The 22,630-nt window shown below is 37.4% G+C and overlaps 1 protein-coding gene across 1 annotated transcript in view; it reads left to right on the forward strand.

Annotated features, from left to right (window-relative positions):
• The window catches only part of ITPR2 (inositol 1,4,5-trisphosphate receptor type 2), a 434,318-nt gene that overhangs the window by 199,279 nt on the left and 212,409 nt on the right, over nucleotides 1–22,630 (forward strand). Inside the window, exons 33-34 of the mRNA XM_054591314.1 lie at nucleotides 8,683–8,811; nucleotides 9,983–10,103. Of these exons, the coding sequence (XP_054447289.1) occupies nucleotides 8,683–8,811; nucleotides 9,983–10,103 (250 nt within the window). The remainder of the gene's footprint in view (nucleotides 1–8,682; nucleotides 8,812–9,982; nucleotides 10,104–22,630) is intronic.

A 22,630-nucleotide genomic window follows, 5' to 3' on the forward strand; every position in this document is an offset into this window, starting at 1 on the left:
ACAGTTGAACATGGTAGTTAAAAGTAGTTAAGGGCAGGCTATTTAGAGACATTAGCCAAATCACATTCAGATTTTGCCTCTTAATAGCTCAGTTACCTTGGGCAAGGAACTTACTCCTCTGAGTCTCAGTTTCCTCATTTGTAAAATGAATACAATAATAACAGATTCCTTACAGGGTTACTAAGAGGATTCAATGATATATGCATAGCACATACTCGACACTTGGTAAGAGAGATGGCAATATCATCCATTTCATCTGTGTCATTTTAACATCACTGGTAATAGTATAAGGTTATAATAGCTTTTAAAGCAATGCCAAAAAGCTATCCCAAGACCTATACCAAATAAAAATGTCAAGGATAACCAAAAGGGAGCCCGTTTAGCATAGACAAGAGCCAGGAACCAGTTTCATGAAGCTGGAAAAACACAATGGTGACTTAACATAGAGAGGAACTAAATTCACATGTTCCAGCAAAGGTATGAAATCCTGGAACAACTGATCTGCGTCAGTGAGAAATGGTAAAGGTAATCTTGAGGTGAGATATTTGGTAAATTGGACCTAAAGAATCGTAGGATCTCAGGGTTGGAAGAGACTGGCAGTTGTATAGTTTTTAGCCTGTATATATTTCCCTTAACAATTATCTCTATTTTTGAGACAACTGGTTTCATTATGGCACAGTTCTAATTGTTAAAATCTCTTATATTGAGCTGAATTTTTTATGTAGTATAATTTTTACCTATTTCTCCTTCTGCAGCCACTTGGAATGATTCAGTTCAGCAAAGCGTAGGCGTTTCCTGTAAGCAACACATTCTCCTCAATAGTGATCTACTTTGAAATGATAAAATTGTACAACTTAAAGGAACTTAAGGTCATTTAGGTTGACCTCGGATTGTGTCTGAGTCGTGGAAAGATTATTTCCTAGCCAAGGTGACTGGCCCAGCCGTAACAGGGCTGGGAAGCCTGCTACAGTCTAATCCAGTATTTGGCCCATAACAGCTTCTCAGACACGTTACGACAGTGCCCGTGTCTCATCATTTTCTCTATGTCTCCCAGTGTTTCCTCTTCTGATACTGTTTCTGCGTTCATTATTGTTCTCAATATACTTTTGGGCTCTTTCTAACTGATATATATTTTTTTAATATGTCATTTGGGATGGAACCCAGTGCTTCAGGCAGGGTCTGCCTGCATGAGGCAGATTATTATTTTTGTAGAAATTTGGTGAATAATCTTAACAGGCACATAAAATACTAATAGGTAGTAACACTCATACTACCTTCTACCTTTCTTTTGTTTCTCTGGAGGCAGCACTACCAGGTGTTTCTGTCCTTGTTTTGTTTTTTTTTGTTTTGTTTTTTGCGCTTGGGTAAAACTCTCTATTAAGTCACCTTAATTAGTATCTTTCTTTTTCCTGTTTGTACCCTCTTTTATCTTGTTAAGACCCATATAAGAAAGTCTTTCTTAAAGACTTTTTAATAAACTGCTAATAGATTGTTTCTCATTCTTAGCCCATTCTGATTTCCTGACAGAGACTGCATCCATGTCCTGTACATGCTCCAGATTTAGGCAGGCAGCAATGCCATTAGACCCATGAAAAGTTGTTCCACTGTCTTCTGAGCACTTAACGACAGCCCGCTTTGATCTATGTTCCAATGCAGATAAAATTGGTGTTTATAGGGCAGAAGAGCTTTTCTTTGCCTTTATAACTGATTGTTTTTGTGGGGTCAGGGATTGAGTCATGATGAGGAAGTACATGGAGGGAGGTGGACTGTGGCTAATGTTAGCCTCAGGTTGTATTTCTTCCTTTGAAGATGTTTCCAATTTTGCTATCAATTTCAAGATTCTATAATGGCCAGCAGCACTCTAAGTGATGTATGGGCAGAATGAAATTAGACCAAGGGGTGACTTGGAGGCACACCTAACCCAGTGTCATGTCATTGTCCCATCAATCACTGCCTAACAAGATACGTCAGAGTATTTTATTTCCAAATAGATCACTTGAGCCATTCTCTCTCTTTATTTAGCCTACCAGATCATAGGAAGTAGGAGTAAAGACAAAATTTATATGTACTTTGAAAGATACTTCCCAAGGTCTTTAATTTGATAGGATGGAATAGGTTTTCTTTGACTGATGTTTGTTTCTTGACTTTCTTAAGTGGAATGAGCCATTGAAAAGTCTCACTTTAAAGGATTCTTTTTATATGGTCTTATTATCTAGCAATGCAGGGAAGTGAAGGGCATAAAATATTCTATAAAGCATATTCTTGGTGTGCACCTTTCCCTCAGGTCTAGTTTTCTCCTCAACATGCATGCTGAATTACGATGATGGTTGCCCACATGCAATGAACACGCTTTGGCTATTGTTGATTAATGATTGGTTGGTCCCTGACCTGAATCATACTTTCTGTTCTTCAATCATTGGCAGTAATTATCATAGTTGATCAGGTCCTTCTTGAAACACTTGTTCAGTTGGCTCCCAGGATATTAGTCCTCTCACCTCATTGGCCACCCTTCTGTTTGCTGTATCCTATGAATGAATCTTTCCAGCTTCAAACATTGGAATGTGCCAGGCTCAAATCTTAGACTTGCTCCCTTGTGTGTCTACAGTCATTTACTTGCTGATCTCATCTATTCTCCGAACTGTGATACCAGGCTGATTGAAACTTGGACCCTTCCCCTGATGTCTGGTCACACATATCCAACTGCCTACATGATGTCATCACTTGACTATCTAATCTCAAACATTTGTTTTTGATTTTTTCTTTTTTTAAATTCTTTTTTATCCTATTACAGTTGTTCCAGTTTTTTCCCCCTTTGCCCTCCTCTGTTCAGCCCACTCCCTGCTCCTACAGTCCATCCCCATTCTGTTGTCCATGTCCTTGGGCCATTTATATATGTTCTTTGATTACTTTCCCCTTCTTTCTATCATTCTCCCCCTCCCCCTTTCCTCTGGAAGCTGTTAGTCTGTTCCCTGTTTCCATGCCTCTGGTTCTGTTTTGCCTGTTTATTTTTATCACTAGGTTCCTCTTAAAAGTGATATCATATGGTATTTGCCTTTCGCCCCCTGGCTTATTTCTCTTAGCATAATGCTGTCCAGTTCCATCGATGCTGTCGTGAAGGGCAGGCATTATTCTTTCTTCGTGCTGCATAGTATTCCAATGTGTAAATGTACCACAGTTTTTTAATTCATTCATGTACTAATGAGCACTTCGGCTGTTTCCAACACTTGGCTATTGTAAGTAGCACTGCTATGAACATAAGGGTGCATAAGTTCTTTTGAATTGGTGTTTTCGGATTCTTAGGGTGTGTTCCCAGAAGTGGAATTGCTAGTTCAAAAGGCAGTGCCATTTTCCATTTATTGAGGAAATTCCATACCTTTTTCCACAGTGGCTGCACCAGTCTGCGTTCCCACCAACAGTGCACTAGGGGTGCCTTTTCTCCATATCCTTGCCAACACTTGTTTGTTGATTTATTGATGATAGCCACTGTGACAGGTGTGAGGTGATACCTCATTGTGGCTTTAGTTTGCATGTCTCTCATGGCTAGTGATGTTGAACATTTTTTCATATGCCTATGGGCCATCTGTATGTCCTCCTTGGAGAAATGTTTATTCAGGTCCTTTGCTCACTTTTTAATTGGATTGTTGATCTTCCTGGTGTTGAATTGTGTGAGTTCTTCGTATATTTTGGGCACTAAACACTTATCTGATGTATCATTGGCAAATATGTTTTCCCATATAGTTGGTTCCCTATTCATTTTGATGATGGTTTCTTTAGTTCAAAAACTTTTTAATTTGATGGAGTCCCATTTGTTTATTTTTCCTATATTTCCCTTGTCCTAAGAGATATATCAGCAAAAATATTGCTATATAGGATATCTGAAGTTTTACTGCCTATGTTTTCTTCTAGGGCTTTTATGGTATTGTGACTTGTATTCAAGTCTTTATCTGTGTGTATTTTATCTATGTTTATTCTGGTGTATGGTATAAGTTAGTGGTCTAGTTTCATTTTTTTCCATGTACTAGTCCGGTTCTCCCAACACCATTTACTGAAGAGGCTATTTTTAACCCATTGTATGCTTGTGCCCCCTTTGTCAAATGTTAATTGACCACAGAGACATGGATTTATTTCTGGGCTCTCTATTTATCACCATAGTGATTAAATTAATAATAAAAATGTTGGTTCGTGCCTCTCCTTTGCTCAGATCCTGCCTAGAGTGAAACTCCTCTACGATTTGGCCTCTCCCCATCCATCCGCCCCTTCCCTGTGTCCTCTTGTTCTCTCACTAGGGAGCTCTCCGTCCCACCCACTGGCCTCCTTGCTGCTCTTCAGACAGGCCGAACACACGTCCGTCTCATACCATTTGTGCCTGCCCGGGATGCACTCGTGTCCCAGGCATCCTCGTGCCTTCTTTGTCCTCTTCTCTCAAGTCCCTGCTTAAAAGTTTTCTGAGAGACCTTTCCTGACCACCCTGGGTAAAGTAGCATCATTTTCTCCCTGTACCACTTTACTGGCTTCATCTCCCCATTCCACTTGACATTTTTGTATGTATTTGTATTTGTTTCTAGTGGAACAAATAAAGGCAGAGGATTTTGTCTGTTTGATTGATTGCTACCTACCTGACATAGAACAATGACTCACACTCATGGTAGATACTCAGTAAGTTTCATGGGACATATAAATGTCAACTGCAGTTAAAAATATTTTAAAAGTGAATTTGAAATTTAAGTAAGTGTGGGATTAGCATAGAGTTAAGTAGATGTATTAGGGAAAGAAACGGATCTCTTGAAACAGGTTTTTACATATGTAATACATTAATATACACTAAAGAAATTATCTACCATTAGTAGGGAAGCAATTGATTATTTCTAGGATTGAGCAAACTTTTTCTATAAGGAGCAAGATAGTTAATATTTCAGCTGTCAGGCCACTATCACAACTGTTACAACAGTCACTAATGGGAAAACAGCTGTAGGGAAGATACAAATGAACAGATATGACTAGATTTGACCTATGGGCTGTAGTTTGCTTTCTCCTGGATTATTAAATTAATAATTTTAATAGGAGGAGTCTGAGAGGCAACCGATTGATGTGTCTCTCTTTTTCTTTCCTCCTCTCTTCCTGTCTCTCTAAAAATAAATAAAATCTTTATATAAAAAAGAAAAATATTACCCTTAAAAAATGAATTGAGAATCTAAGAATGCCGATGGAGTGTATGCCTCAGGAGATGCTGAAAAGATGCCTCAGAAAAAGATATAAAAAGCAAATGTTTGGAAAAGTTTTGGCCTCATGAATAAGGGAATGCAAATTAAAACAAATCACTTGAGCTACTTAAAGGAACATTTTTACTGTCTGTGGGCCTATGGGGAATCCAAAAATAATCCTTAGGATTTGTATTCCTTGGTCTGTATGGTCAAAAGTATGTTACTGGTACTGGAGCTCCCTATCCTGTCAGGTAGTAACGTACTCCATTTAAATTTATATTTTAATTAGGTAAAATGAACTAAAATAAAAATGCCAGTTCCTCAGTAGCACCAGCCCCATTTCAAGTGCTCAGAGAGCACACGCGTCCCGTGGTTGCCGTCGCGGGCGTCGCGGATTTGGGAGACCCCCACCACAGCAGGCAGCCCTGTTGGAGTGTGCTAGTCTTGCACGTGATAACCGATTTGACCCCGTCTGCTGTCTTTGGAGAGTAGCAGTTATTTTTAGGGCAGAAGAGACAAGGGACACCCAAATGCAAGGGAAGAAGTGTCAGACATAATTATGGCTCAAAATTTCACTTAATATTTGTTTTTTCAATAAAGGACTTTAAATCCCTAGTGCGTGCTGAGGTGCTCATTATAGGCAGTGGTGAGCAAATCAGACGAGTTGCCAGTATCCAGGGACTTAGGCTGTACTGGCGGGGACAAATTTTTACTGGCTCTTCTAGAAACTGCCGCATGGCTGTTTCCCCACTTCCTTCGATTCTTGGTTAAACTGTTGCCTTATACAGAGACCTCCCCCAAGCAATTTAAATGAAACAGTAATCTTCAACCGCACCCAGTCCTCTGCAGCATCCTTGTACTGCTTGCCCTTCTTAATTTTTCTGTAGAGTCTATTATTTGCCCTATTTTACCAATTATTTATGTATTTGTTAATTTGTCTAGTGTGTGCTTCTCTTGATTAGAATAAGGCCTCTAATAGAGTAGGGACGTTATTTTGTCTGGCTCACTGCTCTAACTCCTATCCCAACATTTACTTTTAATATAATAATTTATGTTTCTAAGTGAAAGTCCATGGCATTTGACAAACATATAGTAGAGTTCATATGGAAATAGACGAGGACAAATATTTTAAAATATTTTAAAATAAAATGTGAATTTATTTTTTCTTGGGAAAGGCAGTGATGGTTGATTTGTTTTTCAACTCATTAAACAAATTACAAATTGAGAGTCATTTCATTCTTACAGAGTTGGATTAAAATGTTTACAAATGATGATACATGGTTGTGTAGCAGAGATATGGACAAAGATTTAAATAGAGACGGGTGACATACTATAAGGCAAATCTTAAGTAGCCTAAGAATGAGTTAAGAAATCACTATTCAGTAAATGTTTGGAGGACAGCTGGATATCAATATAGGACAAAATTAGTCAAAATGTAGAAGTCAGATCACCTGCAGCAGCAAATTTCAGATAGCTTAAAGAGTTAACTAGGGATCAGGGTGTGTACAGGGAGGATAGAAGGACTCCAATAAAAAACTAGAACAAAAATATATAGAATATCCTGTTCTTTCGTGGGTTTTTTCTTCTTTATATTAAATAAATGGAAATAATCTAAGTGAAAAATAGTGCTTGAGTGCTAAGAATTATTTTACCTATACTTTAAAAAAACTTTTTTTACTTTACTTAATTTATATTTCTAATGGTAATATATTCAAATTATGCACACTTTGAAAATAATTACACTTTATATTGTGATGAAGATATATTCTAATTATGTGCACTTTAAAATTATTTATTATAATAGAACATAAATCAGAAAAAATCTTGATTATAATTACACATTTAGTAGTTGCGCCAAAATAAAGACAAAAGTAAGTTCAGTGTAATAAACATAGAATAACTTACAAATTACGTGTCTTATTTTGTTATTCAAAACTTTGCCAGATCATCAACAGAATATCCTGTCTGCACAAAAATAACTAATTTCATTTGTCTGACATTTTGCCTACTTGATTAAAAAAAGTTTTTAAAACTAGACTTTTTATTACCCAAGATTTTGAGGGCATCCTTTATTGAGAAATAAATTACCCTTATTAGTCCACTGACTAAAGCAAATGCTGTTGGCTCTTTAGCAAGTGTGCCCATGTAGGTGGCGCCGTGTGACACTCCACTGCCTGGAGGCCCCACACAGCTCTGTGAAACGTCACTGGGCGGGGAGGACAGCCTTTTGCGCTGGTTATGGCAGAATTGGTCTGCTCCCTGTTACACTTTAATATATTTTTATCTTACGGATCAGAAAATTTCACTATAAAAGCCAGTGCTGGAAAGATACTAAATGCAATAAATCCTACTTCATATCCATCATGGTAAAATCAATTTTATATTAGCCTTGGAGCCGCATTAAATTTTAGTCCTTGGTTAGATGTTCCACAAATACAGCCTAACACAAAGTTAACCTAAAACTAAATAATAGCCCTTTCTCATTTTTCCATTTTTAAAATTAATTGATTCATTCATTTTACATTTATTGAACATCTTGTTATGCCAGGCACTATGTTTTATGCTGGACCGATAATGAAAAGATTATATGATTTGAAATAATTTATTTCCTTTAATTGCATTGTTCCCTGCAATAATTCTATGAGATTGCTTGTAATAGAACCTTGTCAGGAAGATGTCATTTAATAGATGAGGAAAAAGTGAACTGCCCCGATGAGAAGTAAGCTGGCAGCAAAACAAAGCCTCTGCTCTTTACCTTCATTCGGTTATTTTTCAAATGAAAACATTGGGAAATATGGTTGGAGAAGGGAATATTTCTCTATTGTGCATTTATGTGTAAAAAGTCTTAAAGCAGTATTATGTAAATTGTATTTACTTATTCTTTTGATTAATCACCTTATTGAAACATCTGGAACATATGGCCACCATAATATTTACCCAGCATAGTTTTGTGAATCTCACTCTGCCCCAGTTTTTTCCACATTGTCTCCTCTCCCCCTCACTTCTTTTTATCTCTGTTTCTTGTCTTTTCATCACCTGTGGGTTTTTTTTTTCCCCCCATTTGTTTTTAATCATGTATCTTAGCTTTTGAAATTTGTCTGCCCTGACATACTTGGAAGTTTACAGTTTGTTGGGCTAAATTTAATCCCATGTAAAGATCAGAATCTGTGCTCTTCTCTGATCCACCCTCAGCTCCGGTACTGTCTCTTCTTGCTTTGCCCGCCCAGAAGAAGCAAGCCCACAGATCCGCACACCCATGCTTCCCAGAGAAATCTGTGGATTAAAAAGTCAAAATTTTTGGAAAGGATTTTATCCTCTTTTAGCTTTCTGTTTGGCCTGGTATTATGAGTAAAAATGTGTACAGATACAAATTGCCATTTCAAAAGCAGAAGAAATGTTCTAAACATTTTTAGCAGGTTCCAGTATTGAGTTATATAATTCAAAGATGTGATAGAATGTGTTATTTTGTTTTCACCCCCAGGTTTGCAACACGACCACAGACAGGAAACACGCAGACACCTTCCTGGAGAAGTGTGTAACTGAGTCCATAATGAACATAGTGAGCGGCTTCTTTAATTCTCCTTTTTCAGACAACAGTACCAGTCTCCAGGTAACTTCAACAGACAAATGCAAGAGCATCCTTTCTCATGGAATTCACTTACCTCATCTGAATAGGGAAACATTTAGTCTGGTCAGGAAGTCATTTCCTATGCTTCTGAAGATCCCTCTTCCTTCACACTAATTACTGTTTATTCTCCTTTCTGAGTTTACCCAATTTTATTTCAAACAAGAAGACCCCATCTTCAAGTTAAATTATTTTTGTCTCTCTCTCTCTCTATGCATAATAGAAACTTTCATATTGTGTATTGACTGTTTGCCAAGTGGTAAAATAAATTACATAATTCTTTAAATGGGCAGGCATTTTTGACGCAGTGATTTCACTTTAGTAATTTATCCTGAAAGAATTAGCAGGATTTTATATAGTGAGATTTTCATGTAAGTATTTATGAAAATTGACATCTACCACAAACAAGGGAATTGCTAAATATAGTATATCTGTAGTTATGGCTTATTAAAAATCATTTTAAAAGAAATATTGATGATTAGGAAAATGACCAACAAGTAAGAGTAAGTGAAACAGGCTACAGAATTTCTTTATACTGTCAAGTTTATACACATATATACATGGAAAAACTCAGTAAAGTAAGTGTCTTCAAAATTGTGGTACTGATATCTCTACATAGGAGGATTATTGATGATTTTCATTACTATGGTTTCCAAATATTTTACAACATTTGGGTATTATTCTTATAAAAATATCATTTCGATTATACTTTCTTGAGGAAAAACTTTAAACCGGTTTGTTGAAACCATTTCAGAATTGTTGTCTCCTCTACTCACCCATCGTGTGAAACCAAAACATACAGTCAATCAAACAAATAAATCTAGAGCGCCTTCTCTATGTTTATACTGCTAAATAAACTGGAGATTATAAAAAATATCCTTAAACTGATGTCATTGACTCCAAGAAATGCCATATTATTTCTGATTAAGAATATAGTTAAAATGCAAATAGTTGATTTTTTTATAGTGTCTGGCACGTGCCTGTCATGAAGTGGGTACGTAATAAATATTTTTTGAAAGAATGTGCATTAAATAGCTCTGAAACTAAAAGATGGTATGTTTTTTGTTTTGATGAGCCTTTCTGATAATTCATAGACACTGTATCAGGTGTGTTAATGATTTAGTGGCCTATTTGCCTGCTTTCTTAATGTTTTCAGACACATCAGCCCGTTTTTATTCAGCTGCTGCAGTCTGCCTTTAGAATTTACAATTGCACCTGGCCAAACCCATCACAGAAAGCCTCGGTGGAGTCCTGTATCAGAACTTTGGCTGAAGTGGGTAAGTCAGAGTGTCAGATTTCACTTACTTTACATTTTGTTAAGGAAATCAGGCTTTTGGCTAATAGGGAGTAGAAGCAGCTTTTTAGTTTACAACTTATTAAGAAAGCAGGTATAGTTTCTGCAAAGCTGAGCATCAGTGATCAGCAAACGATTCTGAGTATTGCATAATTTTGGGGAGGAGAATATAATTATTATATTTCTTTTAAAATATTTTAAAATTTATATTTTGTTTAATTGTTCTATTTCTAAGTCTAAATTTAATATTGCATATGGCACTTTAAGCCAGCTCTGTGAGATTTTATAGGAATGGGTTTAGTTTAATTATCTTAGATTTCATTCTTAAATTATTTATTAAGTAGCCTGACTTATTAATACCTTCATATGGTAGTAGGACTATTTGAGGGTTTTTTAGTTTTCTAATTTTGTTTGAAATCCATCAGTATCTATTGAGGGTCTGTTATTTGTAGAAAATTTCAGAAATTACAAATGGCAACAGTTAATAAATTCTAGAAAGAATTTCTCATAAGTTTCTCTCATTTTTCCTTTTTTAAAAAAGTTAATTAGGGCCACCCTAGGGATGGCAGAGGGGAGAAGGGAAATGATACAGACTCGGCTGGACTTAAAAATCAAAGGAGCTTGACCATTCTGTGTCTAAATGGGCTCTGCAAACTCTGGGAAGCGGAGACTGTAATGTCTGCCATTATTGCTGATGTTTATTGAGCCCCTACAATGTGCAATGCTAAGCGATTGACATTCATTCTCTTCCTTGGTTCTTAGATAGTTGTATTGATTATTTATATTTTCCAGTTGCGGAAACAGAATTATCTAGATAAGGTAACTTGGCTAGGATTATGTATGCTCAGTAAATATTTGATAAGTGAACAAATTACTTAACTAGTTAATAATCATTTTACAATTTTTAAAGTTTTTTTCCCATACCTAAGCACTATTGACAAAATTTAATGACTGCTCAATTTTAATTAGGCTAAATTAAAAAGCAGTTATAACCCAAGAGGATCAATCGAAAATTATTAGAACTAAGTGGCTAATAGGATCTTATCTAGGTTATCTAGATTAATTATAAATAGTCATTAAACTTGATAGATTTTTTTGGTATACTAAAAAGAAACAGAATATACTGTGAAAAGATATCATGTACAATAGCAATAAAAGTATTAAATACTTAAGGGAAAACTTAAGAAATATGAGAGAATATATTACAATACTATGTTTAGTGTTAGGAAAGATTTTAATAAATGGAGAGATATATTATTCTTGGATTGAAAAATTCAGTTCATAAGGATGCTGGACATGGCTGGAGGCAAAAATGACAAAACTGAAGCTTCCCTATTTTGGAGACATCATGAGAGAAGGCAGGGTTCTTTGGAAAAGACAGTAATGCTGGGAAAAATAGAAGTCAGCAGGAAAAGAGGAAGACCAAATACCAGATGGACTGACTCCATAAAAGAAGCCACAGGTGTAAGTGCACAGAGCTAAGCAGGGCTATTTTGGACAGGACACTGGATACCACCCATTCCCAGAGTTGCCGTCAGAGCTGACACAATGGCCCGTAGCACACAAGCATGCAGGTTCTCCTTACACTGATAACTTCAATGCTTCCAAACCCAGACACGGACCCTGCTGTCCTCACAGCCCATTTCTGCTTAGGCACCCCATATGGGGCCACACCCCACAGGGATTTGTCCTCTAGCAGGTTGGCCTCTGACCCCCTCCTCGGGAGGTTCCCACAGCCTGAGTGGGGATGCTTGCTGCTCTGAGAGCCAGCGTCTTCACCTAGGCTGGCCTCTGACCCTCTGTGAGGGGTCACTGGGTCACAGGAATAGCCTTATCACCTTAGCTACCCTGCCAGGCTCTCCTTCAGTGGGGACGCCCTCCTCACCTCACTCATGTCCCTGTTCTCCACTCCAGGCAGGCTTCCACACAGGCTCCTTCCCCGCTTTTTGAGCTCCCACGCCCTGGACCACCTCATCTCCTGGTGTAGTCCTTGGCCAGCGCTGACACTGAACTCTGCTCCTCCTCAGAGTTTCAGGACTGAGTGGTTCAAAAATGGAAGGGAAGAAGTCAAGGAAGAAGCCATAATATGTGTCAAAAATAAAGAAGGACATAGAAGAGAACCTAGTTTTTATTTTAAAAGGATACATAGAGCAAAATGCCCAGAAGCCTATAAATAAAATATTAACATTGGTTATCTCTGAGTGGGGGAATTATAGATGAATCTGTTCCTGTTGTTCTTGCTTTTACATAACTTCTGAGCTTTTAATAGTGTTCTTTTCAAGTTATAATAAAACACTACTAAAATTTTTATTTGGATCAAATCAGCTGGGGAATAGACCAACCATTAAAAGACAAAATTCAAAGGAAAAGCAAAGAAGTAGGATGATGTTATTTTTTCTTTAGGAATACATTGTCTCAGCTGCCAAGTAATATTTTTATATTTACATTTTAAGGAAGTCTCCCTTCTTCCTCTTCTTCCTTTTGCTCTCTCCTTCTCCTCTTCCAGTTTTTCTCTTCTTCCTCCCTCCGTATTTTTTAGCAAATGCAACGGGAAAGGACACCAGTTGTCCGTACACAGAGTGTTGACGGCACGCTGTTGATAACATTTACAACCTGAGACACACAGAACTTTGAGGGCAAGTGAGGGCCCCAGTGGCCTGCCTTCTGTAGCCCAGTCACTTCTCGCAGAGCAGGGTATGGGGGACTCTGGCCCGTGAAGTCCCCAGATTCACTGTAGATGGAAAGAAGAGTCGTTCCAGACACCGTTTGCCTGTCAAGGAAAGGGGACGGCGATTCTCTCTCAAGGAGAATGCCCAAGCCCCCATGCTCAATGGCTTTTATTGAGAGGGTTACAAGCAGGGGACAGGTAGCAGGAATGTATAGGTAATCTCATTATATCAGTAGCTTAAACTTACAGAGAATAGGTGATGTTTGAAGAAGACAATGGCAGGAACACATCGAATTGCTTGGGTCCAAGATGAGCAAACATTATGGCACCAGATGAGATTTGGGTCAGGGTCCAGGAATTTTGTAAATTTCCTTCCCAGCCTTGAGCTGGTTATCTGGTATAAGATTAACAGAGCTTGAGGAAGAGACAAATGCTTCAAGGAGTGGAATTCACTTCTAGGCCTGATTTCCCTTGGGGGCCCACAGAGCTATTATTTGGTCCTGCCTGTCAACTGCATTACCAGTGTTCTGGCCAAGTCTTATGGAGCCTCTCCCAGGCCCCAGCTTGCATGGGACTGCAGTCCCCAGTGCCGCTCAAAGCAGCCCCCTGCAGTGGGGTAGCAGAGCACTGGGGATTTCAAACAGTTGCTGAGGGGGAGGGGGCAGGGGAAAGTGGTGGGGGGAAGGTAGAGACAAATGTATTTGAACAAATAAATTAAAAAAATAGTTGCTGAAACCACATTAGTCTATAGGCATCTTTTATTTCTAAACTATAAGATTTCTTTTTCTACCATTTCCTCTACTGGCCAAAAATCTTATGATTTAACAGGAAACTTTAGTTACTTTTTGTATGCTATGAAGATGTGATGAGAAGTATGTATAAAAAATTATTTAAAAAATATCTAAGTCCTGAATGAAGAGATGTTTCAAAGAGTGACATTTTGGTATAAAATCTCAACTTCATCTTTGTGAGAAGGCATTTTTTTTCTTCCTCTTCTGTGTTTTTATTGTCCATGTGAATAGCTACAAAGCTTGGGAAATTCTGTTCCTACTGTTCCTCTGCATCTGTACTTCCCCTTCCCTCCTCTCCACAAGGGCCTTGTTTAACTCCTTATCACTTCCTTCTTGGACCCGTGTAGGGATTCAGTGCTCTCTCCTCCTTCTCCCTTTTCTCACTTAAACAAATCTCCTACCAAAGTAATCTTCTTGAAGTGAAATTCTACCTGTCCCAACAACAGAGACCCAGCCTTCAGCGGTGTCCCTTTGCCTAACAAAGTAAGGATGGATTCCTCATTGCAGCATTCGTGGCTTCCACAACACAATCCTGCCTTCTTCCTTTTTGACCTCGCTGCTCGCTGGCTCTCACTCCCTCGCTCTGTGGCTGCACACTGCACCATTGCGTCCCATGCTTTGCTCGCACTAGAACTCTCTTTTTCTACTTTCGACCACACCCATCTCTCAGCATCTTTTCCATCACTCAGATTCCACCCTAAAAGCCATTCTTGACCCCCGTGTCCACCCGACCACCTACACTTACACATTTCTTATGGTCTTCATTTCATTCTAGCTTATATCATCAGGAGTCTGTGTTTTATCTCCTCTACTCGATTTTGAGAGACAATAACTATGAAGTGCCTGTCAGAATTAACAGACAACAGTATGGTGATTGCAGGGGAGATGGCGGTAGGTAGAGGTAGAAGAAGGTATAAGAGGCAAAAAATACAATAAAAATACACTATTAAAATACAAAAAAAATAATGAAAAACTATTGTGTAGAATGGAGAAGGTGAAAAGCAAATTCTGCTTTGTGATGGTTAGACTGCATCTTTTTTTATTGGTTAGTTTTGACCATGGAAGAGCATGTAACCAAAATGAAAGGCATTCAGAAGTGAGCGTCTGTGGTGGTAAAGGGATCTAAACCCGTCTTACTTGAGTAGTGATTAAAAACACTTGAAATATTTAGACAAAAGCTACCTGAAGGGAACATAATGATTATCTTCCAACATTTGAAGGTAAGAATGGACTTTTACAGCTTCCTAGGAGTAGGTTTTAACTAATATATGGCAACTGGAAAAGCAGATTTTTGTCTCACTGTAGAGAATACCTAACTATTTTACAATTAATTCTCTTTTAAAAGCCTAAAAGTCACATTTGATTCTTTCTTTTTGCAACTTCCATTGAACACGAGAGCAGATTCTATGAGTTCCACTTCCTAAGTACATATTTTTTTCTTTGTCTTGTGTGACACACTTGTCCAAATCCACCATTATCTAATGTGAATTACAGGAGTATCTTTCCTGAAATCCCTACCCTCACTCTTGTCTTCCTACACAGCAGTTAGAGTGATCTTAACTTGTAAATCAGGTCATATCACTTACCTGCTTAAAACTCTCGATTGCCCTTAAGATTTACATTCCTCGCAGTGGTTTAGAAGGCCCCTCATCATCTGAGCTTTATCTGCTTCTCCTAGTTTGTCACCCTCCCCCCCAACTCTGCTTCACCCACACTGGTCTTATTTCTATTTTCTCATCTACAAAAGGCGTTTTCTCATTGTAGGGCATTTGCACTTGCTGTTCCCCCTTTGAACCCTCTTCTCTGAGATTATCACATGCTCAAAAATTAAGTGCTCAGCGAAGTGTTGCAGGACAGCCCACGGTGCCCCAGCTTCTTTGGTCCCTTATCCTATTGTACTATTTTATTTTCCTCTTAGCACTTACCGTTCTTTGAAAGCATCTTGTTTGCTTGATTCTTGGTTTCCTTATTTTCACTTCTTTGTTGTGTGCCTCTCCCATTAAAATGTAAACTATGAAAGCAGCAACTTTGCTTTATTCACTGATTGCTAAGGCCTGGAAGTATCTGGGGCTGGCTAAGCAGGTTAGTAAGTGTTTGTTGAGTGACAGTAATCCATGCACTAGATTTTTTGGAGATAGTGAAATTTAGATTTGGGAAGTTTAAATAAGTTGCCCAATTAGTAAGTGGTTGAGGTGGGTTTGAAATCCAGGTTTCTGAGTATGAAGTTCATGCTATACCATGTTACCCCGGAAGGGCTATCTTAGGAGGCTCTAACATATAAACAAGAACTATGTCAACTTGGCTTCTGGATGAGGATCTGTCTGCAGTTTTATAATTCAGGTACAAAACCACTTTGTGTTTCAGCAACTCTGTAAGAATACAAGAAGACACTGAAAGTTAACACAATTCAAATGTGTAAGAATTTATAATATTAAAGAAAACAAAGTATACATACTTAAGAAAAATATAACAAAGTCAAGAGAATAATACCATGTTGCTCTTAAGCAAGTTTTTAATGCATTTACAAATTGGTAAGCATGTTTCTGTAAATGCAAATATCTATTACAGTTACATTTATATAACACTTTAAAGTGCTCCCAAGTATATTAGTTCACCTCACCTGTCATCAAAAATACTTAATTCTTTCTAAAATTTGTCCATTGGATTCAAAAGGTATAAAAATCAGCAGAAGCCCTTACTAAATCAGACCTTACCTTGCTGAGAGAGTGAACATTTGTTAGTGGTGGGTCCTATGATGTAGACATAATTCTTAGCGCCAGTTTACAGATGTGCGCCTGAGGTTAGCAAGGCTGGGTAACTGCCTGAGGGTCACATAAGCAGGTGGGGACAGAGCCAGCATCTGAACCCCTTCTAGACTGATATGCTGGCAGACGTTTGTGATGTTCTGCTATCCTGAATCAGTTTAAACAAACATTGCACATTTTATATCTTGAAGATACAAAATATGGATGGATGTTAGTGTCCTTGGTCAGCTATTGTTTCTTAGTTTACTCATTTATATAAAATACAACAGTACATGTTAGAAGTACTTTAAGAAAGCCCTGGCCACTGTGGCTCAGTTGGTTGGGCGTCGTCCCACAAACTGAAAGCTCTGGGGTTCATTTCCAGCTGGGGCACATGCCTGGGCTGCCGGCTCCGTGCTCTGTCCTGGGTCAGGGCACATGCAGAAGGCAACTGATTGATGTTTTTCTCTCACACTGATTTCTTTCCCATTCTTTCTCCCTCCCTTCCCCTTTCTGTAAAATAAAAAATAAAAATAAAAACATTTTAAAAAAAGAAGTACTTTGAGAAAAAGCACCCAAGAATGAGTTCCATATTATTTCACTTAAAAAAAGAATTTTGTCCCACCTGTTCATAATCTTAAAATAATTTGGAGGATTAATATTGGGTACTTTGTTGGCAAAATAATCTTTTTTCCAAATAGAAATTCCATAAAATATCTTTTACAGATGGTTTGAATTATTAACATTAATCTTCAAGCCAATTGTTTCTCCCAAATTTGAACATGTGTAAAATTTTAACCCTTTAAGAAGATAAGTTCAATCTGTATTAAAACAAGCATATCTATTTTCATGTACCCAGGGTGTTATAGTTGATTATAAGAAGAGCTTGACATAATAAATTCCTGTAATTATGATTTTAAAAACTCTTATTACTTAAAAAATTAATAAGTTACATGATAGGACAAAAATCTTATAAAGTTTTCCTCATACTTATTAAGTCAACTGATTTAAAATGACCCTTTATTATCTGAAAGACATTATTCTAGTTGTTGGGGAAATGTTGTCTATCAAACCATATTTCCTTCCCTGAATGAATTTCTAGTACTTTCAGGGTAGATATAGCATGTGTAGAAATCACAAAGCAGCAAAACTAAGGGCCTCATCTGTTATAAAGTTCTAGAGTCTGACTCAGTGCCTAAAGCATAGTAGGTACTCAGTGAATATTTACTACATGAATAAAATAAATGGATGACTACAGATAAATGAATGAGTATTCTACTTCTGTTATTGGCTGTATTCTATTGTGTACCTATATTCTAATTTATTTAACCCCATTGCTGGATATTTATATTGTTTCCAATCATGTTGCCCATGAGGCAGAAGAAGGTATCTACCTAGAAGTAGAATTCCTGAGCATTTCAATTTGGACAGATACTGTCTTCTGTAGAAATTGATTGTTCAATTTACATGCCACCAGCAATGCAGGATAGTATCGTTCTCCTGATAAGGTTCTCAGGTCCTTGGATTTTTGCCAATCTTATAAGTAAAACATATCATCATAGTTTTAATGTATCTTTTTTATGAACGAGAATAAAACCTTTCTATATGATTGAGTCACTGTTATTTCCTTTACAAGGAACTGTCACTTCTTGTGATTTGCTTATTTTTTCTGAAGATTTTGTTTTAAAAATAATTTGTATAGCCCTTTATTTACTAATTCAATGAACTATTTGCTGACAAGTAACTATTTTTCCTTAATTTTTCATTTGTCATATGAATTTTTATTTATTTAGGCAGGAACTTATTTTCTTTTAGGCTTTTTAGATTCTCTTTTATCTTCAGAATGTCCTTGATCAGTCTGAGATGTTTTTATAATTCCCATTGAGAATTTTCATGGTTGTAGGTTCTCTGTCTGTCTCATTGTGTTTTTGATGCAGCTATTTACAATTTTAAATTATCTGGAATATATTGAGTTGTAAGGTATAGGGCATACAATCAACTTAATTTTCTCCAGATGACTGCTCAGGTGTGCCAATACTTGTTCATGCATAACTTGTACAATTATATTCTATATTCAGTTTGGGGATTAATTTGGTACAGTTTCAGTGCCAAACAGGAAAGATGCATTTCACATCTTTAATGTTCATCATACTTAAAAACACGAGCGCCCCAGTACCGATGTATCCTGGATATTTTGACATACAGAGAAGGTGCCATTCTCTGCCTACCCCATGACACCTTTCCTGTGCACTGACTGTTCTCGAGGGCCTGTGGAGTAGGGCTTGACAGCCAACCGAGTGTTCTAATTAATGCTCACACTTCCTGTTGCCTTCCCTCCTACCTGTCAGTTTATCTCTGCAAGCCTTTTTTCCAGGGCACCTATCCCCGCACTGTGTGTGTTCTCAGACATTTTGGTCTGGCAGATACCATCAGGAATGTTGTCTAATTAAAATTTTGTTAACATAATAGACAACATTTAATGAATAATCATTAGAAATAGATTTTGATTACATCTTAAAATGACTGTGAAGGCTGTCACATCCAGAGAATTTTTCAGGATTTATAAGGCTAATTAGTAGGTCAGCCTCATGATCACAGTACCTGTGAATAAAGATAGCTCATTTTGGAGAACAAGCTATCCCTAGGCGGAGTCCTGCAAATGATAAATGCATTAATAACCACCTGTGCTCTCTCCTATTATTTTTTAAGGACTCCATATACTTACGCCCAGCAAGGCAGTATATCAGTTGTGCTCTAACTCAGCAGAAAGTTATTGCATTTCTTTTTTAAGCATTTGAAACTTGAATGTGACCACTAAAGCACACAGCTGGGGCAAATGCTACACGCCAGAAGAATGACTGGTTGTAGCAAGTTCATTCATTTTTTTTTTTAATTGAAGGAAGAGGGGATGGGGATAACCTGTTATGAGAAGAATACATCCTAGTTCACATTTCAATATACTATTTATAACAGAATATTTCTAGCTGAATAAAAGTAAGCTAAATTTTGATCCTTTTTGGTTTCATTTGAAAAATAATAAAACTATTAGTGCCCTTGGGAGATCCTGATGAATTATTTTCTTTTCCTAGTCATAGTTTTTTTTTTTTTTTTTGCTCTAAATTTAGAACAATATATGGAAAGCCAAATTTGCATTGTCAACTTTGGTTTCAAATTGGTATTAAAAATATTTTGACAGTGCAGAGAATCTATTTCAGGCCATGTCTTTAAAAGTACTAACATTTTTACATTTGCTTGAACAATTTTTATTAGTATCCATGCAGCTATCTTATTTTAACTCAAAGTCTCTTCCCCAATTGAATAATTCATTTTCTTTTATTTCCTAGAAATTGTGATTTAGCCCTTGGCTGGAGTTAACCTTTGGGCATGAGCAAATAGTATATTTTACCTATATGTTGTGCAATTTTTGCTGAGACTGGAGAGTAGAAAATACCAATTAAAGCGATACAGTGTTGAGAAAACAAACAAAAACGTCCCTTTCAACAAATTTTGGCACATTGGAGACGACTCTGCCTGGTTCATCCGCGGTGCTGGCCGTAGCGGATCGGTGGCTGCGGCTCAGGAGGGCGTGCGGGAATACGGAAGGGGGTGAGCTTTTTCTGACCCCGCCAATGGGGCGGGGTGTGCCGCTCTGCTAAGAATAACAGAGGTGCTGCCATTGGGCTACATTTCCACTGGCGTCATTAGAAAAATATTCCTCAAGCCCTTCTTCGTGGAGGTTATACTCATAGCAACAGCACTTATTCGATGGTTAGTTGTATCTAAGGTAACTGATTCCTACAGGGAATATAAATCCCAGTCCCCCTACCTCGTTTGTTTAAATGGTAGTGGAAACTGGTTGTAATGTGTTTTGAGCAATATGAAGGTTTATAGTTTTTGTTGCTTAGAAAATAGCATATAAGCAGTATTGTCCTTCGACTTGTAAATGTTTGGATCAAACCCCCTTATGTGTGAAGCAGCCAGAAAGGAATGAGAGTCTTGCCAACATTTGATCGTGGTACAGGATTAAGTATTTACAAAAAAATGTGCACCTTGGCAGCATCTGCCCCTCAGATGGGACAGGAGTGCAGATGCTCTGCTGCGAGTGATGGCCGTAAGAGACACTGTATCCTGTGGACAAGGGAAATGTGTAATGAACCGGGGGAAAACATTCTCCAGGGAAACCTGGGCAGTGGCGCCATTGATTGTTGAGGGTTGTCTTAGAGGTGTTATCCTTGCCACAAAACTTCAGCCTGAGCTCTTGTTTAAATAGGTGACTTTTTGGGTGGTAGTTAAAATTAATTGTTTTCAAAGAAGTTTTTAAGTGTCTTTCAGCTTCAATACTGGCTACTATTGTTGCTTTCCTTTCATTATATGAAACAAGCCAGATTTATTCATTGATTCTCCTCCTCTCCCCCCATTCTTTCCTTCCTATTTTCATTTATTTACAAAACATCCTTCAGTGAGTATCATTATAACTTGAAAGAGTTTACTTATATATCTGTCTCTTGACATCCAGCTCTACATAATGTCTACATGCTTGACACTATGAAAAATAAAGAAATTAAAATACTGCCTTCATTTATGCTCTAATTGTTGCTTGATAGATTGTAGGTTTTATGTTATAATTGTGACATTGCATTCTATTCTAAACTATAATTAAATATCTTATGGTTGATATAGTTTAGAAATAAGTTTTCAGAGCTTTATAATATTATCATGTATAAATATTTGTCATGGTATGAATATTAGAGACAGAAATACAGCGCTACAATATTGAGACTTTTCTAACTGAGAGTTTCCCAACCATTAGTGTCTAACAGATCTTTCATTAGTTTCTAGTTTTACTCTTTTCTTCATATCTATACTCAGTTGGCTGTGCTTTCTTGAAATCACATAGACATTTGCTTGGATGACTTTCTTGTCTTTTGGAGGGAGAAGTTTTCAGAGAAAAATTTCCGAGCCTAGCATGTATGTTCTGAACTGTTTTTATTCAGGTATCACATTTGATTTTTAGTTTAGATGAGCTATATTCCTAGCTTCAAAATCTTTGTCTATCTGGTGTTTAAAGCCACTTTTCTACTGACTTCTAGCATTCAGTACTGATGATGGGAAGTCTGGTGCTACTCTGATTTTTTTGTGGGACTCCTCTTTTCTCTCTGGACATTTTTGCAGTTTTCTCTTTGCTGTTGGCCCTTATATTAGTTGTGTAGGGCTGTCGTAACAAATCACCATAACTGGAAGGATTAAAACAACAGAAATTTATTGTCTCTCAGTTCAGGGCGCTAAATGTCTGAAACCAAGGTGTCAGCAGCACCAGGCTCTCTAAAGACTCTAGTGATGAATCTGTTCATGCCTTTCTCTTGGTTTCTGATGTTTATTGGCATTTCTTAGCTGGCAGCTGCACAAATCTAATCTTTGCCTCCATCTTCACATGGCGTTTTCCCCTTTGTGTGCGTCTCTGTTTCTCTCCTTTCCTTCCTGTGTAGTCACCAGTTGTATTGGATTAGGGATCTGCCCTAATTTAGTGTGACCTTGACTTACCTTGATTGCATCAGCAAAGACCTTGTTTCCATATAAGGTCATATTCACAGGTACCAGTGAATGGGACATCAACATATATGTGTATATATATCTTCTGGGGGGCGAACAATTCAACCCATAACAGCATTGTAAATTTTTACCAGAATATAGCCAATTTGCTTATTCAATCCTGTTTAATAATATGCAGTAGGCTCTTTCAATGCGAAGATTTACATCTCTCTTCAGCTCAAGAAAAATTGTCTTTTTATTATTTTCTTAATAATGTCTTCCCTTCTGTTGTCTCTGATATTTCTTTCTAAAACTTATATTTGTTAGATATTTCACTGCCTGTATTTATTCTCCCCTTTTCATATTCTCATGGTTTTATTTTCCCTTTTGATCTTTTATGCTTCATGTTCCAGAGGATTCCCTGACTTTCCAAGATTATCACCTTGGTGCTGGTTCCTATTCTTTTCTTTTTCAGCCAATTTCTGAAATGTTTATTTCTGCAATCATAATTTAATTCCCAAGATATCTTTCTTTTTTCTGATTTTCTAATTGTTTAGATGCAGTATACCTCAAAGTCTTTGAGGACAGTAATTAGTATTGTGCTCTTCCCTGAATTATGTCTGTTTTTGCCAGGGCCAGTTACTCTTAATACCCTTGGTTTCCCCTGCGGTTCTTGGTAGTATGTTGGTAGTTATAAAGGTTTGTAATGACTGGCGTAGGTTTATGCTGCAGTTTTGAAGATCTGTTCCCTCCCTTCCTCTTCTCTCTCTCTCTCTCT

This window comes from Pteronotus mesoamericanus, unplaced genomic scaffold, assembly GCF_021234165.1.
Source record: "Pteronotus mesoamericanus isolate MK-2021 breed Mesoamerican mustached bat unplaced genomic scaffold, CSHL_Meso_final scaffold_21, whole genome shotgun sequence".
In the NCBI taxonomy this organism is placed as follows: domain Eukaryota; kingdom Metazoa; phylum Chordata; class Mammalia; order Chiroptera; family Mormoopidae; genus Pteronotus; species Pteronotus mesoamericanus.